The 18,585-nt window shown below is 39.3% G+C and overlaps 1 protein-coding gene across 1 annotated transcript; it reads left to right on the top strand.

Annotated features, from left to right (window-relative positions):
- Positions 1–243: 243 nt before the first annotated feature.
- MYEF2 (myelin expression factor 2) lies at positions 244–17,906 on the top strand. Its single transcript, XM_075432246.1, has 17 exons — positions 244–507; positions 4,915–5,144; positions 6,363–6,415; positions 7,690–7,697; positions 7,796–7,889; positions 8,763–8,954; positions 9,562–9,715; positions 10,132–10,181; positions 10,266–10,329; positions 10,469–10,570; positions 10,768–10,818; positions 10,893–10,961; positions 11,245–11,343; positions 14,275–14,346; positions 15,531–15,739; positions 15,850–15,901; positions 17,743–17,906. Exons 1-17 carry the CDS (start codon positions 299–301, stop codon positions 17,904–17,906), a joined length of 1,872 nt encoding a protein of 623 aa, XP_075288361.1. The 5' UTR covers positions 244–298.
- Positions 17,907–18,585: the final 679 nt, after the last annotated feature.

The raw sequence follows: 18,585 nt of genomic DNA, 5'->3' as shown, positions 1-18,585 counted from the left end.
GCAGGCGGCCGGTAGCGCCGGGCAGGCGGCCGGCCTGACCGGGGCGGGAGGTACCGAGCGCTCGGGGGCAGGCCCAAGGCCTGAGGCCCGGCCGCCGGGTCCGCTGGGCCGGGGGGAGCGGCCGCGGGACCAGCAGCGCGCCGCCGTCGCCACGGCAACCGCAAAGCCTCCCGGCGCGTCCCCTCCCCCCGCCGCCAGCCCCGTTCTCGCGAGACTTGGGCGGCCCGGCGCGGCAAGGCCGAGGCGCTCCGGGCCCTTTTCAAACCCGGCGGTAGCGGGGCCGTGGCCCGGCCACGAAATGGCGGAGAGCGACAAGGCGGAGGCTGCGGCCGCCGCCCCGCAGCGCGCGGCCGAGGAGCCCGCCGCCGCCAGCCAGCCGCCGCCACAACAGCGGCAGCCGCCGCAGCAACAACAACAACAGCCGCCGCAGGATGAGGAGGCGGCGGCGGCAGCGACCGCGGCAGCAAGAACCGAGAGCGGCGGGGGCAGCGCTAATGGCGTCAAAATGTGTGTGCGGGGCCGGGCCGGGGCGGGCGGAAGGGGGGGCAGCGCGGCCGGGCAAGCGCGGGGGTGCGGCGGGCCCGCCTAGGCCGCGGCGGGGGGACGGCGGCCGGCCCCCTCCTCCCCCACGGCCCGCACGGCTCTTCCCCCGCCGGGGCCGCTCCGCCGTGCCCCGGGGCTGAGGTGGTGGGGGGCGGCTCCCGCCCCGCTGACTCCCGTGGCCTGGGCGTGGGGGACGGTGAGATTTCCCGGTGAGCTCGCCGGGGGCCGGGCGCGGAGCCGCAGGTGTCGGCGGTGGGAAGCCGCGCTGGTGCGAGCCTCCGGGCTGCGGTGGCGGGCCCCGGTCGGGCCGGTTCCCTCGGGAGCCGTTTCTGGAAGTGTTCTGGAGCGTTTCTGGTGCAGCTTACCTCTCCGCTGCTTCCCGTCGTGGTGTGCTTTGTAAAGACTTTGAACTAAGCTTTGTTTACGGGAGAATGGCGAGAGAGCCGTGTAGGGATTTACTTCTTAGAAACAAACAAACAGAAAACCCCGCATGCACGCACAAACTTTTCTTGTAAGTAGTAACGTGATCATCACCTATGGAGTATCTACACTGTGCCGTGTGTAGCAGGTCTAAAAGGAGCGCGGTGTGAGGGAGCCAGAAGTACCAGGTCTCTAGAACATTACTGTGCACAACCCTTCATGTGCTTGGTGGTCCTTGAGGTCAGACTTCGAGGGTCGGCATTCTGTACGTGAACTGGGTTTTGGCCTCATCACACTGGCATTTCAATCTCTTTTCTAATCTCATTCACAGTTTGGAGGGAAAATGCAGTTGTAGTAGACCTGCTGTTGCAGTACCTCAAGGCTGCTGAGATCTGTGAAGTTTTAACATGTTCTAAGCAGCCCAGGTCTGATACCGTTGGGTTTAAAAATGCACATGGGATCAAGTTCAATATAAAGCTGGAGGAATAAAGGTGGACTTTGTGCCTTTACACTTGACTCCCTGTGAAACTCAAGTAGTTTACAAGTTACATATTTCACATTACCGTAAAACAGCCTTTTTTTTTTTTTCTTTCCTCATGAGCCTGGCCTGTAGCTTCCAAACTATGCAAGTTATAATTAAATTTTCACAGGAAGTTTGTGACCCTTGTGCATCTTTGAGGCATATAACACTTTATTGCCTTTTAGGGTTGCTACTGTTAAATTAATTAATTAATTTCTCTCGCTCTGTCAGCAGTTTTCTTCTTTTCCCTCCAAAACTAATCACAAGCAAATGAAAGCATGGTAGAAATCACAGCTTTAAGTTTTAAAATAATGCAAAGTTATTGGTAACAGAGTTTCAAATCTTACTCTTTCCCATACAGTTTCCAGTCTTCCTCAAAACATGTGTACAAAGGATTAAGCTGACAGTGTGCAGGTGAAATGTACTACTTTAAGTATTTCAGTAACCAGGTTTGCTTAGCGCTCAGATTAAATTGAAGAGAAATCCTGGCCTCAACTGACACGCTTCCCTAAATTTATTGTATTGAGCAGTGGAACTGTTCAGCGCAACAAAGCTAAACTGATCTGCGTGCTTTGGACTTGATGCATTTCTGTCTCTCCTGATCTTATTATTTGTGTGGACACTTGTGAGCAGAGGGATAGAAGTTTGTTTAAAAAAAATCAGCTTTTAAGGCTTTTTTGTTGATTTATCCTGTACTTGTTATTTTTTAGGCTTCTAGTTTTGTATTTATGTGTGGAAACCTTGTCTTTTGTTTCCATAACTTTACAGAAGTTCAAAGGCATTATTTTTCAGAAGGTAAAAATTGCTCTTTTTAATCAATGGGGACGTGCTTTTTTCCAAGAAATTAATGTAGACATCTCTTTTTTGACCCTAAAAATCTGCTAGTGATTTCACAGCCAAATATTAATTAAGTGTATAAAACGATTAGTTCATACAAAAGGCAAAGAGTAGAAATTACTATTGTTTTCCCCCCAGAAAATGTCAGTTCATAGTTTCTGTAACTGTCTTTTCTGTGGTCTGTAGGTAACTAACATGACATTACTTTGAATGCATTATTTGATTGAAATTATTTGTAATAGTGAAAGAGGAAGGCAAGAGCTACATCCACAGAAATCTCTGCCTCCGGTGTGTTCACTGGCCCGTTGGTTTTGACAGATGAGTTTTGCAAGAAGGATTATTGTTTTAATTAATCTTCTATTTCCAGGAGATTGGCTGTGATCCCCAGACTAAGTGAAGTGTCTTCTTGTTTCCCAGATTTAAGAGTTTATGCTAGACCCGTATCCTCTGTGGTCTCTACTGGTTTGTACAGCCAGCTCTTGTAGAGTCTGTGGATTCTATATTTGGAGACCTGGCTCTTCCTATGCACTACATTGAGTACCCAGGGGCTGTTTCATAATCCTTTAAATAGGAAAGAGCTTAAAAGGCTAAGGAGAATCCATTGCTCTAATCCTAAAACTTAAGAAAGAATTCAGATTTTACTGGGGCTCTCACTGGGCAAGAGTTTTGCATTTGTAAATGGGACTGCGTTGGAAGGAACAGATCTGACTGGAAAACCTGATATGCTGCTGTCTCCCTCTGGCTCCGTCCAGTTCTCTGCGTTGTTTCCCCCATTTCACTTCACTGCATAGCCACACAAGAACTATATTGCCACAACAGGCAGGATGATGTGGAGGAGGGACAATGCAGAGGGAAGCTGGAGGATGCTTAAACCGGATGACATGCTGTTGACTTTGAATGTTCTAAATTTTACAGACACTTAGCCCACAGGAGTGTCCGTGTGTTTCTTAGTTGCTAATCCTCATCTAATCCACTTGTAAACGCGAGGATGGTGAAGTTCATATCATACGAGTAATTCAACATTTGGGAGAAAGTCATGGGAGAAATATGGTTGTATTTTAATTTATTCCCCCCTGAGAAGTGCCCAAGCTTGAGTAGATGATACGTCTAGCTTCACGAAAGGCTACTTGCATGTGCTTTTGAGCGGAAGGCTGCCACTTACGCACTGTTTTGGTAATAACTATGCAGAGAGCAGAAAATACTCATTTCAATTAATCAAAATCAGTGATCTAGCCATATGATGTGGTTGTAAAACTGAAATGCATGTTTTGGATAATTTTACACCAGCAACCTTTCAAAGTGTCAAAACGATGTAAAAAATCAGCCTTCTGAAGCATGGGAAGAATTGTAAAGGTAGTGACGTAATTTAAGAAGGAGGGCTCACAGTCAGTCACTTCTGACAGTCCTGTAGGACATTTAGTTGCGGTTGGTCTAACTCGGGTGGCTAATGCTGGGTTTTTAAAATGAATGTTTGTGTAAAAGTACTTTTTGAGTTTCTCATTAGCTGCAGTGAGATTTGAGCTAGACATTCATGTGTATCTCCAAATAGCATCCATTTAGTGAGTCACATTTGTGTGGCTTTATCAGTGGATTCTTTCTGTTCAGTGATTCACCTTTTTGTGAAGTAACAGTTCAGGCACCTTCATCCTCTGTCAGCATGCTAAATCACGCTATCAAGACTGCTAAAGAGTATTGGATATTTCATCTAATTCTGTTCGAAGTGTATGGCTTTATCAAAGTTGAGATTTGGGCTGCTTTAAAGGAGAGGAAGCAAATTTTCCTGCATTTTCATCTAAAAATAAAAAGATTTTAAAAAGAGAACAGCTGCGATTGCTAAATATTTGAAAGACCGAGGGCCAGAAGTCTATTTTGTTATTGTCTAGTGGATAATACCTGGTGACTTAATTAGTCTTAGATGCAGAGCATGTCTCAATACACCTATTTCCTCTGCATTTAGCAAGTTTTCAAATTCTCATAGTGTTAAACAATGAAAGTGAAAGAGCATTTCTTGTTTCTAATTGAATTTTATTTTATGTCTAAAAGCATACTAGCACAAATTGTGAACAAAAATTATTTGTGATAAAAAAATGTAATTTGATTTACAACCTATTTTGAGTTGATTTTTATATATTGTGGTCACATTGAATTAAGTATACCAAGCTGTTCCATAAGTTAGACTGTTTCAACTCTCACTTCTGTGGTGAATATCATGTAACTTAGCCAAGTCTGATGTGAAAATTACTGAAGCACCGAAGCATGGATGCTGTAGCTTATTTTTCAGCTGAGTTGTCGTATTTTGATACTTGTAGTAGTTTCGTAGTACCATCTTGCTGAATCTTGACAGAGATAATGGAAATGGAACATAACTGCAGTAGCAAGATGTGCTTGCTTTACTTACAGTAGCGAATAAATCTATTATAATGTCATCTTTTGTTCTAGATAAAGCAGCATATTTTGGAGTTAATGTGGTAACATGGGTTTATTTTTCCCAATTTGAAAAACAGCATTTGACATCCTGGGAGCTCTAATAGCATAGGAGGTATAATAGTCTAATGATCCAACACAAGACTAATTTTTTTTTTTTTTTAATGTAGGGATAATGATGAGACAGCAAAAGAAGAGAAAGCACCTGTGAAAGAGAAGCATGTTGCAAAACTGAAGGCAATCCCTTCTCTTGGAAACAAGAATAGATTCCACCCCTATTCAAAGGACAAGAATGCAGGCGCTGGAGAGAAGAAGGCTATTAATCGTAATAGAGTTTTTATTAGCAACATCCCATATGACATGAAATGGCAAGCTATTAAAGATCTTATGAGGGAGAAAGGTAACTTATTCCTTATAATACACTTCACGTAGAAAGGGGTAGAACTTAAATACAATGTATATGTCCTTTGAGCCACACAGATTTGATCTGAATTTTTTTTTCTTTTTTTTTGGCCTTTACTTGGTACTGCTATCTCCCTTCCCCCTCTTTCATCTGAGACAATTGCATTGCAGGGTAGGATGGGTAAATGAAGTGCTTACAATCTTCTGCCATTCTAGTGTGACAGTAGAGAGTATATGCATGACCTCATGACTTCTGAAAGAGATTGTGTTTTGTCTGGTTGTAGTCTTTGTAGTTTTTTTTTTAAGGGCTATTGTATTTAAGCAACACATTTAGTGTGTTAACATGAATAATAAAGGATGTCTTTCAAAAGTTGTTTTGTATTTCTTTGGTGGAATCTGGCTGTGGAATTAACTTTGTCTGCATTGTCACTACTGCCATGACTGTTTGTCTGGAGATTTGTATTAAAAGCTTGTTACTATTGTTGCAGTTCTGATAGATAGAGTAATCTTACTACCCCAGACATTTTATTTTAAGTTTGGGGTACAATAATGCTAATGTATGAACTCAGTAAAAAGTTAGTTCTGTGTTTTCCTTGAAAAAAATGGATTCTTCAAAAGTAATGCAAAGCATACTTGGCTTTTAGGCTGTGAAAAATGCCCAAACCCCCCTTCTGTAACTGCAGGTTTATCTGTTGTAAGGTGACGTGACTATTTGATTGGTTTATTTACTGAAACTTCCTACTTTAGAAAGTGAGTGGCTTGCTGTGAAATATTTGATGTGTAAATTTGGTTATTAATGAAGGCAAACTTATGATTGAAGAATTCAGGTAGAAAGTCACCTTAAAACAGGTGTTGTGAGTAGGATGATAAATGTTAACACTTTCCAGTGAACGTTGACGTTTCATTGTTAGGTTAAGGGACTCTGTATATCTGAATTTGTTCACCAACTATATCATGCTGGCCAAAATATGATCTGTAGTATGAATTAGGTTAAATATGGTTGTTTGTTCTTAGCTTTTGAGAATGTGGCTGCTTCATATTTCTGAAAATTAGCTAAATTATATAGCCATTGACAGGAGGTACGTTGGTCTGGTTTTGATTGTTGGTGAATAATAGGTGCTTCTCTGTAGAGTTGTGCACAGGGGCACAGTAAAGAAAGATACTGGTGTTTAAATGCATTGTCTCTTGGTATTTTCCCTTTGTATGTCTTATGTAGTTGGTGAGGTTACATACGTGGAGCTGTTTAAGGATGCTGAAGGAAAATCAAGGGTAAGTGCCGTGGGCAACAATCTGCTAGAGGTTTAAAAGTTCCTCAGCAGTTTTATTTTTGTATAATACCTGTACCAGTTATTGGAAAGTAAGTTTCATTTTTGCACTGATTTTTCGTTAAGATAGCCTTGAGGATTTTGCATTAGAAGTAGTCTGACACTTTCATGCAACTCAAACTAGCTGGCTGTAAAGGACAAAATACTTCTGTAAAGGTTAACAAATGGCATTTAGTTAATTCTTCTTTTTAGTCAACATCTTTGTTTTGGTACAAACCTGTTTCATGTGAAGGACATTCAGTAAACCACTGATTTTATTTAAATTTTGTTAGTGTAGTTTTTTCTTGGGACTTACGAGTATAAAATGTTAGCTAGGAATTTACTGTTTGAAGTGCCTGATTTGGCAGCTTTGCAGGGTTGGTACTCTAAATACTGGATTAATGTATTTGCTTTCTTAAAACTAAATGGATGGAGATGGTTGGTAGCCAACAGAGTGCCAGCAATGAGGCACTAAGAGTGAAGATTGTTAAAGCTCTGTTGTCGTCTTAAAAATAGTCATAAGTTTGGCCAATAGTAGCTCCGAACCTGCAGCGAGAACATGAGAAATGCAGGTTTGAATCTGAACTGAGGTTGTATCAATTGTTGGAAATTACTTTCTTTAAGACTTGTTAAAACTAAAACATACTGTCAGCTTTGCTTTTCTTAAAGCAATTCTCAACTCTTTGCTTTATTAGAAGGATCCTGGTGCAGTCAATAAGGTTATTTTCTTCCAAAGTAATTTCTCAGTTATGCTAGTAATACTGGAGAGGTATGCAGACTCCTTGTTCATTGTACTGGTATACCTGATGTAGGCAGATTTGAATTTTGTAGTCAATGGGCAGCTTTTAATGACACGATGAGTGTCTTGGTTGGTTTTTGGTTATGTTTTTGGGTTGTGTTTTTTTTTTTCTTTCCACCCTTTTCCCCCCACCTCCTCTCCCCAGTTGTCCTTACATGGATCTGTGTGGCATTTTTCCAATTCTGGTTTGGCTCAAAGAGAATGAAAAATAATGTATTCTCTTGTATATGAAAGGTATGTATGTTGAGAAAGTAGGAGAAATTCAGACTGGCTACCAGTAAAGAGCATGTATTATGGATTTTGAAGCTGAAAATAACTTGAATAGTTATTTAACAGGGAGCTGGGATCTTTAACTGGAATCTTAAATGCTCTATCATATGCGCTGACGGACTTTTTTTTTTCTTCTCTTTTCATGTGATGACAAATCATCATGGATGTAGGGTTGTGGGTAAGTTTCTTTTTCTATATGTGTAAAAACACACTACTAATATTTTGGTGATTTTAACACTTTAAACTTAATACTCTAAATGTTTTGTTCCCTTTAAGTGTGGTTGAATTCAAAGATGAAGAATTTGTTAAGAAAGCATTAGACACTATGAACAAATACGATCTTAGTGGAAGACCCCTGAATATTAAAGAGGTATGGTTATTGCTGCTGTTTTTAATTTAGAATAGTGAAGATACTGTAACTACTGATATGACAATACAGTGTTTTGAGCATCTTAGCTGTGTAATTTCCAGTTTAATTTTTTAAGGACTTTTTCTTGAAGGGCTGAATTTCCTGTTTCCTTGCGGAAGGTATTGATACTATGCCAAGTGAATTGCCAATAAGTGTGTCCTAAAGTCAAAATAATCTAATACATTTTTCTTTAAAACAATTTTAACTTCGTATTCTTATCTTAGTGTCATCAGATCTCTTCCAGCCTAACTGATTCTATGTTTACATTGCTTACCTGCTTCAAAATGTGACGCAGGATGAGCTGAGTATCAGACTGCTACATATGTGCAAAAATGGGGCTGGAAGTAGAAAATTTTTGCTGACTGGAAAGTGAAATTCATGTCAACATTTCTACTGTAGTTTTGTAGCATATGACAGTGTCTGATGCAGTTTTTTGTCCTGTTACAACTTTAATAATGGTACTAAAAAAAACCAACAAACAAACCACACTATTAAATTAATTCAGTTCTTGGAAGAAGGTGCTAGACTGACAGTCCTTTAGATTATGAAATCTTTTCTACTTGTCCATAGGCTAGGTACAGCATGTGAAGTGGCAGTGCACACTTCCTCAACAAGTGCTTTGCCAATATGCCTCAACCCTCATCTGAAAGGACCCACCTCTAGAGGTGAGGGAATTAGGTCTCCATGCTAATTCAGTTCTTGATCCCTCTGACATGGACAAGGATATTAGTTGATAATTTTGATGGGTTTATGTACAATTTCAAATAGTACCTTTTTGTTTCTTACCAGTCCTCTTGTTGATGATTAAGTTGGCTTTATTTTTGTCCGTTTCAGGATCCTGAAGGTGAACATGCTCGTAGGGCATTACAGCGTGGAGGAGGACAGTTTCCAGGAGGACATGGACCTGATGTGGCACCTGGAATAATGAATTTACCACCTTCTATTCTCAATAATCCAAACATTCCTCCTGAGGTTATCAGTAACTTGCAGGCAGGCAGGCTTGGGTCCACTATTTTTGTTGCTAATGTAAGTTTAAAACTGTACTTTATAACTGCAATATTTGATCTTTGTTAAACAGCTTCTATTCCTGCATAGTTCAGTTTTAATATACAGAGGAAATTGGAAATCAGTTCACATTTAGTATACTCAACTAAAAATGCTGGATATGTATTGATATTTGGGACATGAAAGATGCGTTAAACTCTTGAGGTTGACATGCGCTTTTAATTTATTGCAAGTCATCTGTTGATTTGTAAAACACTTCCGTTTATCTTGCTTGTTACTTAAACTTATATTTGTTGGAACTTCATAAGTTCTTTATTGGCACAAAAGGCTACTGTGTCTGCAAGGGGACTTGTGGGAGTACAGTTGCTTATGCAAGAACCCATCCATTTCTCAGTGTTAGTATGTTAATTAAAGTATGTATATGTAGTATAAAATTGTTGCTTTTAGTTGACGTTTTTGCACTTGATTGCAGTGTGTGTATCTTACAAAATCCTGGCTATTTACTTATAACAAACATTTTGTTAAGCTGAAGAGTTACAGCAATGCAGAAAATCTCTTCCAAATGTAATGACAGAACAGAAATGTGCACTGAGATCACTAAGATCACTAATATATTTCTGTGTGTAAGCTTGACTTTAAAGTTGGCTGGAAAAAACTGAAGGAGGTATTCAGCATTGCTGGAACTGTAAAGCGTGCAGACATCAAAGAAGATAAAGATGGCAAGAGTCGAGGAATGGGAACAGTTACCTTTGAGCAAGCAATTGAAGCTGTTCAAGCAATATGTATCCTTGGTTTTGAAAAACAGTTGATCAAATACGGATTAGTTTTTAATGGCTTCTGATACCGTGCTTTTGCAAATGGTGATTTGCCTCATAGCTAGTATATAGGGACTAGAGTGTAATACTGTGCAGATTACATTTTTAATAGTGACCAGGTTTACTGCCAGAGTCTAAAAAGGTGTTCCTCATAATGTTGAACAAGGTTAAAATATGTGGGAATGTGACATGTGAAACTGGCTCTTATATACCTAACAGCTTATATAGTCTCTTCTGGCCTTTAAATTGTCGTTCTAAAGATTAGATAAGGAAAGATAAGGCTCCTGAAAATAGTACAGAAATAAAACAAGTTATTACAGTAATGCTTCTGAAATAGTTGAAGTGTGTTCTGTGGTTAGATTCCTTGACTTGTCTTGCTTCAGCTATGTTCAATGGACAATTTCTATTTGATAGACCCATGCATGTAAAAATGGTGAGTTGCTTACATTTCTACCTTACATATCTCTGCCAAAACACTGAAGGGATCATAGCGTAACATCTTTGTGTTTTTTATCAGGATGACAAATCAGTTCCTCATGAAGATTTCCGTGTTGCAGACAGTAAAGCTTCACAATTACCTCGTGAGTGCACACTCTGTTTTCTACTCCTTGCACTTAGATATAGAGTTTTGGAACAGTTTAGCAGTGCTTTGGCTTACTGTGGTCTCTTTATGATAAAGCAGAAAATCTTTCTTGTGGTGATACTTATTTTTTTTTCAAGGTGGTCTTGGTGGCATTGGTATGGGACTTGGACCAGGTGGACAGCCCATCAGTGCAACACAGTTGAGCATGGGTGGTGGAATGGGGAGCATGGGTCCAGGAGGTAAATCTGTGTTCTTCATTTTTACGTTTTACAGAGCTTTAAGTTTAGAATTGCCATTTCTGTGTGTTTGGAAGAATGACATACTCTTGACAAAGCAAGCCTTGTGTAGTGTGCTCTTGAGTTGTTAACTCTCTGTTTCTAAAATCCATTAGGATCTTACCTGTCTTGTCAACGGTGTTTGTCTTTTTGGTTTAAAGGTATGGGAATAGACGGTCCAGGATTTGGCGGAATGAATAGAATGGGAGGCGGTAGGTGCAGTGAAGTTCTTTGCATTAAGTATTTTTTCAATATTGTATAGAAAACACTCTTCCTTATGTCACAGGACTTGCTCGGTTTTGTGGAATGGAAGGCATGCCTAATATGGGAGGATTTGGAGTCAACCGAATGGGAGGTAGGTAAACACTGTTCCCGTATGCTTATTAGCTTACTAATAGTTATTTATTAAAAGCTATTCCTTTAGGGATGGGTGATGTAGAGGAGTTCAAAGAAAATAGTCAGTGGTGTGAGAGGAGGCATAGGAACTGGTGTGGGAGCGAAATATTTGATAGCTGCCTCTGACTTGTGCATGAAACTCACTTCTATATAAACAAGCAGCTGTGAAACAAGTGTTATATGAACATCAGCCTAGATGTATACAACATAATATTTCTGGTTTTTTGCTTTGTTCTCTACAGAAGTGTTCCGTGGTGGGATGGGAGGAAACATGGACAGAGATTTTGGTCGTGGTGACATGGCATTGAACCGTGGTTTTGGAGAATCTTTTGGAAGGATGGGTATGGTAACTATTTCATTTCCTGTGGCAAATTGCACCATAGTAATGGAAGAGTTTTACTAGAAGAAGAGGAGACCTGGTTTCCTTTGGTCATCTTCCTCTGTCCCCTCTCTCCTAGTCATTACTATAAGGATGTAATCTGAGTGTGTATTATAACCGTTGCTTAGGATGGAGTTTAAAGCATGGGGTGTGTTTTTTCCACCTGTAAAATATAAACAAAATAACGATTTGAGGAAAGCATTTAGCTTCATACTGTTAACTTTGTGAGATATTAAGTCTTTTGGGTATTAAAGTATATGTTTGTAGTAATCCTGAACTAGCTGCCCGTGTACCACCTTTGTAACTTCCAGAAGCCTGCTTTTCAAACGCATGCTGGAAAATTGTTTTTACTGCGATTCAGGTGGCAGTGGATAGGAGCGGGGAATTTTGGTGCCCTCAGTTTTCTTCCTGCCTTCTGACGTGGAGCAGCTTGCAGTGGGATTTATTGGCCCTTCTGTAACTGAGCCAGCTTTGTTTTGTCTGTAGATGATGTCTTGTTGACAGAGTTCATTTTGTTACTTTTGGGTTCCCTCAGGTGAGATTCTATTCTGTCTTAAGGGACCTGGATGTGCTTAACAGTAGAGCCTTCTTGCACTTTGTTATTATACTGTTACCTGGATGAATGCATTACAGGAGACAGGTTTTCTTCCCCTTCCTCCATGCTTTTCTGCCTTTCCTCTGCCTTTCCTCCTCCCTTAATTCCCCACTGTGAAAGAGGAGAGCTGTTAAGAGCATAAGGTTCATCTGCTCTGAAAGCTGAATATTTTTTTCTTTTCTTTTTTTTTTTCCAAATATGGGCAAGTCATAAGAAAGGGTAACCTTTGTGTTCTTCGAGCACTGGTAATTGTGTAGAAGTGACAAGAACATCATAAGCTTGTCAGTTGAGTTAGCCTTACTGTTTTGGAATTAATGTCTTAGAAATCAAGTGTATGCTTTCACTCTGTATACCTGCAACATAGGGTAAACATCTGTTTCCTGAGTGAAAATCTAAAGCCACTTCAGTTATAAGTGTTCATGCAAGTAATAGTCTTCCGAGTCTTCTGGTAACACACATTGGTTTTGAAACGCATGAATGTGGCCACTGTGAGAAACTGATATGGGAGTCACTCGTTCAGTAAATCCAGCCAGCTTCAACTTATAACCTGTCAGCAATCTTACATTTTAATACTGTTCTGAGAACCAAGATAGGAGTTTCCAAACTTGTCCTGAAATAACAAAAGGAAATTTTAGGGATTTGCAAATATAATAGTTAATAGAGACTGTGTTTAATCAGGGAAGACCCTACTGTACTCCTGTTACATAATTTAGGTTAGTGGTATCTTAATAGGAAATGCTGTGAGTGTATTTGGCTTTAGTACCCTGCTAGTTTCAAGGAGGGCAACTAAAGACAGTCTTTGATTGGCCTATGGCATCAATTAGTGAAAATGAGGATGTTTGATTTGCAGCAGAATCGTTGGAGTTGCCATTTAAATTGCCAAAATTTTGAAGAGTCGAAAAAATCAAAGGTTGTGTCATAGAGCATCTCCGAGCCTATATTTTTTTGGTGGTGAAAAGCCAGTGGGGAAAAAAGTACGGATAAAGGATGTCTCTAAGGTCAGAAAAAGCTGAAATCTTGCTTATTAGGATTATTTGAGCTTTCAGGTTGTTTTGGGTTTTTTGTTTGTTTTTCAAGTCCATCTTAGACTGTTGGGGAGACTTTTTTTACCTTTTAAAAGAGAGTGGGTGTAACTGGGATGCACTCACAAACAACTAAGGTTTTCTAACTCTGGAAAAGTGGGGATGTGTTTTTTTTTCTTCACAAATCATTTTAACGGCAAAAAACAGTGATGTTGACAGCAATCTCAAAATTTGACTTGGTATTTTTATTGCAAGGCCCTGTCTGGCCTAATGAAAAAGTATTAAGATCTTCCTCGTATGCAAACTGTTGGCTGAAGTACTGGGAGTAATCCCGCTGGTGTTGAGAATTGGTAGGTTTTTTAAACAGGCTAGTGAATCTTTTTTGGGGTCATGTTGTCCGAGAGGAGACAAATACTTCCCACAAGAGACTGGCAGGGAACAATTGTTGCGGTTTTGAACAGTGTGGAGAAAACAAATCTAAGACTCAGCAGTGACCTTTTTCAGATACTGAAACAATGGTGTCTAGCCTAAAGATGACAGTTAAAACTGAACTGTTTCTTTTAAGTATGAAAATAAAGCAAGAAAAATGCAGCTGACAGCTCCACTCTGTTCTGCAGTGACAGGAATGTAGTTCGTTTGAGTTCTGCAATTCTAGAGGCGCCCTTCCGATTACTTTCCCAAATACTAGCACTTCAATGAAAAGAATTCTTTTTACCCCGCTCTAGAATCAGTCTCTGATACCATTCTGGAGAGTCCATGGTTCTGCCAAATCGGTTTTATTAAGTATCAATTCCCTTCCTGTCTCCCTCTTTCCCACTAAATTCCATCAATTCGGTCTACATATGCAGTAAGGACAGACACTGGGAGAGCTGCTCCTAGCTTTTGCATTGGTTTCTTAAAAATGGGAGAAACTAGGGCATTTCTGTACTATGAAGTTCAAATAAGATGAGCCCTTCAGTTTTGAGGCGGTTCTTACCAATGTGGGAAATGGCTCTTTCAGTTTTAAGATGTTTGTGCTGCTGGCAGACTGTCAGAGGGGAGAAAAGCTAGAAAGAAGTTGGAGTACCTTAAATCGTGTAATGGAGAAGGAGGAGCTAATGTTACTTACTAGATGTTTCCTAATTAGTTTGAATAATAAAGCCACAGGCTAAAATGTTCTGTAGAAAAAAAAATGCCAGGTCGCTTTGAGAGCAGTGCACTTCATCCGCGTGTGCTTTGTTGCTGTCACTGACTGGTGGTTTCGGTGTGTGTCACTTTGTAATTTTTTTCCGTTTAGGTGGTGCAATGATTGGTGTTTTTGCAGGAGGCATGGGAGCGCCTAGCATGGGCCCCGTAAGATCCGGAATGAGTAGGTTGACCTGTTTCAACAGAATGTAAATGCATAGGCAATGTGATGATACAGTGTACATGTAATTGTATCAAAGGATTTTGTTGTAGTGTAGTGTCTTGCCAGTGCTGGAAGAAGTAGAATTGTGTTGCATGTGACTGCAAGTCTCATAGTTTTTAAAACTTTTGTTGAGGTAAAACTTCAGAGGAAAACCTGCTAATAAGTCTTTCCCTTAATCTTAGTTTTGAAATGGTTTTAACTTTTGGTTTGGAGGGAGAAGTGATTCAGGTAAACTTGTGTTCCAGAAAAAAGACAAATAGACACAGTTATTTGTGTGAGCTTCATGAAGCTGAACTTCAGTAATCTCTCATCGTTGAAATAAAAAATCAGCCTTGAATTTCAGATTATCACTCAGTTTAATTGTGCAAAGCTCCAATACTGCGTTTGCATTACAGCAGTCTGAGTTCCTCAGGCTAGAGCAGATGAGAAACTAAAGTCGTGCTAGTGGCAATCTTGAGAAGCATAAGGCTTAAAGAGAAGGTCCCTCATGAATAATCTTGATAGTTTTGATTTACATTAATTTTTAATTATGAATCCAGAAAGATTATAAGAAGATATTTGAATGTCATTGATCTTAGTTCTTTATGTAATATACATTATTATATAATTACTTGCAGTAACATCTGTTCTCTGCAAAATGTGCTGTCTCTAGAAGATATTGTCATTAAGTGTGGGTATGGCTGCATTAAATGAAGCTGAATGTGAATGCAGGAAGCAAAATATACAATAGTGTATGTGGTCAAATTGTCTGTATCCGAACATTGCCACAGTTATTTACTTGATTTCCTTTTGGTACTAGGTATCAGATTTTTATTAATTAAACTGGACAACCTTTAAATGTTAATTCTTTGCTTGCGTTCAACATTTTATCCATTAGATGGTGTGACTAATAGCTTGATGCAGTTTGGTTTTTACTTTTATTTTAGCACTGATACTTTGTATCTAATACTTTGCCTTAAGTATTAGCCATGCTACTAGATAAATCACTGTGCATGTATGAAGTTATGTTTTGTATTAAAGCAGTTTTATTAAAGTTATTTTTCTTCTGACACCAAAGAATTTTTTTTTTTCTTTTTACAAAATATTTGTGTGTTTATTATGAAAAATAGATTTTTATTCTATCCTACTTTTCTTTCTCAATGTAGGTGGTGGAATGGGTGGTATGAACAGTATGGCTGGAGGAATGGGAATGGGGATGGATCGGATGAGTTCTGGTTTTGAACGAATGGGACCAGCTATGGGTGGAGGCCTGGAGAGGAACATCGATATCGATCGAGGATTTGTGCCTGGCCCAATGGGAAGTGGCATGAGAGAAAGATTAGGCTCTAAAGGCAACCAGATATTTGTGAGAAATGTAAGCATTTGAATATATAGAAACCATGAGCTTATCTTGTGTGCGTGTTTGATTACATGCTTTTTTTCTCTTTGTAATATTCTGTTATTAATAATGCTTTTTTATTCTAGCTTCCTTTTGACTTGACCTGGCAGAAGCTAAAGGAGAAATTCAGTCAATGTGGTACGTGTATGAATCTTATCTTTGCTCAGCTCCATTGACTTCATGTTTTATATGGTGTTCGTTAGATAAAGAGAGGAAAACAAGGCTGTCGCCTTATCCTGAAGAAGAGCCTGGCTAGCCTAATCTTTCTTACTTCCCCCAGCTTTCTTGAGTCATATAAATAATTTTAGGCATGACATAACGCATGAGACCAAGGTACAGTATGGGCTATGTTGGCTCTCAGTACTCATCTGCTATGAACTTTAACCCGTTCCATTGATAAAATTACTCTTTGTGCTTTTTCTTTCTTGAAGCAGGTACTATGTATACCCTGGCCAACACAGAGTATATAATGTAGCATTTGTGTTGAGACAGATGCATGCAGGGGCCTGGGCTTGTCCAGGTTATGCATTACTTCCAGAAGTGGTGCTGCATCGAATCAGAGTTAGTAATTTTGCCAAGTGGCAGATTGTTTTTTTTATGCAAATAAATGATCCTGATTAACATATTTGCAGGCTGTAATGCTTCCCCTTTATGTTAAGAAATAAAGGCCCTTTTTATGTAAGATAAAGGATTGCTACAAATACCAAATAATTCTTTTTATGTAATTCAGAAAAGTTGTCGTTTCACAGAAGTGAATGAAAATGAAGCTTGGGTGTAGAAATATATGATTGTTTTGTTTTGAAAATGCACTTTCAGAATGGACAGCTTTAACTGAATTACAGGATGGCTTTTCTTATTTTAGAGAGATAGAATAAGACAAATCATTCAAAACATAGTATTGGTACCTAAGACAGTCTTCATCCAGCTATTTGCAGATTTGATACAAATTAGAACCTGCAGTTCAACTATAAAAAATTTTTTGGTGTTCACATTTCTTTTGGTATCTGGAAGATACAGTGAAACAGGTTCACTTTTTTTTTTTTTTTTTTTTTTTGTCTTAACTGCCTGGGCAACTTTCAGATAGTTCAGAATTATTTTTTTCATTATCTCCTCAGCAACGAACAGATGCAGTAATTATGTTGAGTTGTCTAATAAGCACAAATATAAGCAACAGATTGTATTCATGCTGGTATTGTAAAGAAATATAAAGACCATGTCTCCATATGCTCAGTTTGTTTCAGTGAAAGGCCAGTCTTCTATTATATGATATTTTAAAATAAAAAGCTACATATTTTAGGGAAAATGTTCTTGTTCCTAATGGCATTTGGGGGCTAACGAGTGGTGTGCTACAACATCCCATAAGTAAAAACTCATTAGCTCCAGGCATTGAACATTCTCTGAGGTACCAAGACACCTACATAAAAATGTTGCCTCGTGAGTTGAGTGTCCAAGCTCAAGGAAAGACTGCAGGAATTGAATAGTGCATGCTACTTTTCCACCACTCTTAACCTGGTAGCTGTGCCGTTTTAAAGGCTCTTAATTTTGTTCTGCAGCTTCTTTACAAAATTGCTTGATTGTTGTGATTGCTTGTTGTGTTGCTGTGATGAAAATGGTGGACTGGATTGAACTAGAATTCAGTTAATGCCTGTCAGTCACACTTCTGGGAATGTTAGGAAAGGAAACACAAAACTTTCCCTTAGCCGTATAGGGCGCTTTTCAAACTTGAGATCAAATACAGGCATACTTTGTCTTAAGCTGGTGTGAAGGAAAGATTTGAAACAGTGGATCTTAATTTGGATTCTTCATTGCTGTTTTGACCTGTATCACCTCCCCTGATTGAGTGCATCAGTCTGAAGTGCTAATTTCTTATGTCCCTCTAGATTATATTTAAAAATGCTTTTTTATCACTGATGATGAGTTCTTTAAGTTGTTAGTACACCGAAGACTTCAAATAATTGCTGTTTAACTTATTTATTCAGGTCATGTAATGTTTGCAGAAATAAAAATGGAGAATGGAAAATCAAAGGGCTGTGGAACAGTCAGATTTGACTCGCCAGAATCTGCTGAAAAGGCCTGTAGGATAATGAACGGCATAAAAATCAGTGGCAGAGAAATTGATGTACGCTTGGATCGCAATGCATAATTTAAAACTGTGTGTTGAGGAACATTCCTATGTCTGTTTAGCTTCTCTATCCGAGTAAGTCATTTTTAGTAACATTGTATGCTTACAGAAGCTGTAAAAAGGAACTTTTAAATCCCACCAGCCTTTAACAGTATAGTGTTTAATATACTGTGATACTTGTTAACTGAATCTTACTATGTTTGGTTTTTAAAGACAATTTGCCTGATTTTTGTTGTTTTTTTAGAGGCGCTGAGCACCTGCAGGTCCCTGTAGACCGTGGAAGCTTTGGATGCTCAGCGCCTTTGGAAAATTAGGCTAAGTGTCTCTATAGTCATTCAGTTTAAATGAATGGTTATACTGTTTTTAATAAAATAAGCCATTTTCTCTGTTAATCTTCAGATTGCATAGTGGGATTTGTTTAGCGTTTTCTGATTTTTATTTCCCCCTCCCCCCAGCTTGTATCAACATTGTTATGTAAAAATTAGATGTCTTTTTTTCAGCATTTTGGTTTTGTGTGTGCATTGTAGTCATACTGTAATTCTTGACTCTAAAAGAAAGGGCTCCAATTAGGCTGTGGTGTTTTCGTTCTACTTAATATTACTTTAATGACATAGTTCTGTAAATAAGATTTAGAGCCCAATGGGAGTTTGTTTTTTATTTTGACTAAATGAAGAAACTGATCTTTCTCCTTGTTTTTATT

Source organism: Opisthocomus hoazin, chromosome 10 (genome assembly GCF_030867145.1).
Source record: "Opisthocomus hoazin isolate bOpiHoa1 chromosome 10, bOpiHoa1.hap1, whole genome shotgun sequence".
Taxonomy (NCBI): Eukaryota; Metazoa; Chordata; class Aves; order Opisthocomiformes; family Opisthocomidae; genus Opisthocomus; species Opisthocomus hoazin.
Note: the sequence above shows the minus strand (reverse complement) of the source record. Positions and strands in the feature narration are given on the sequence as shown.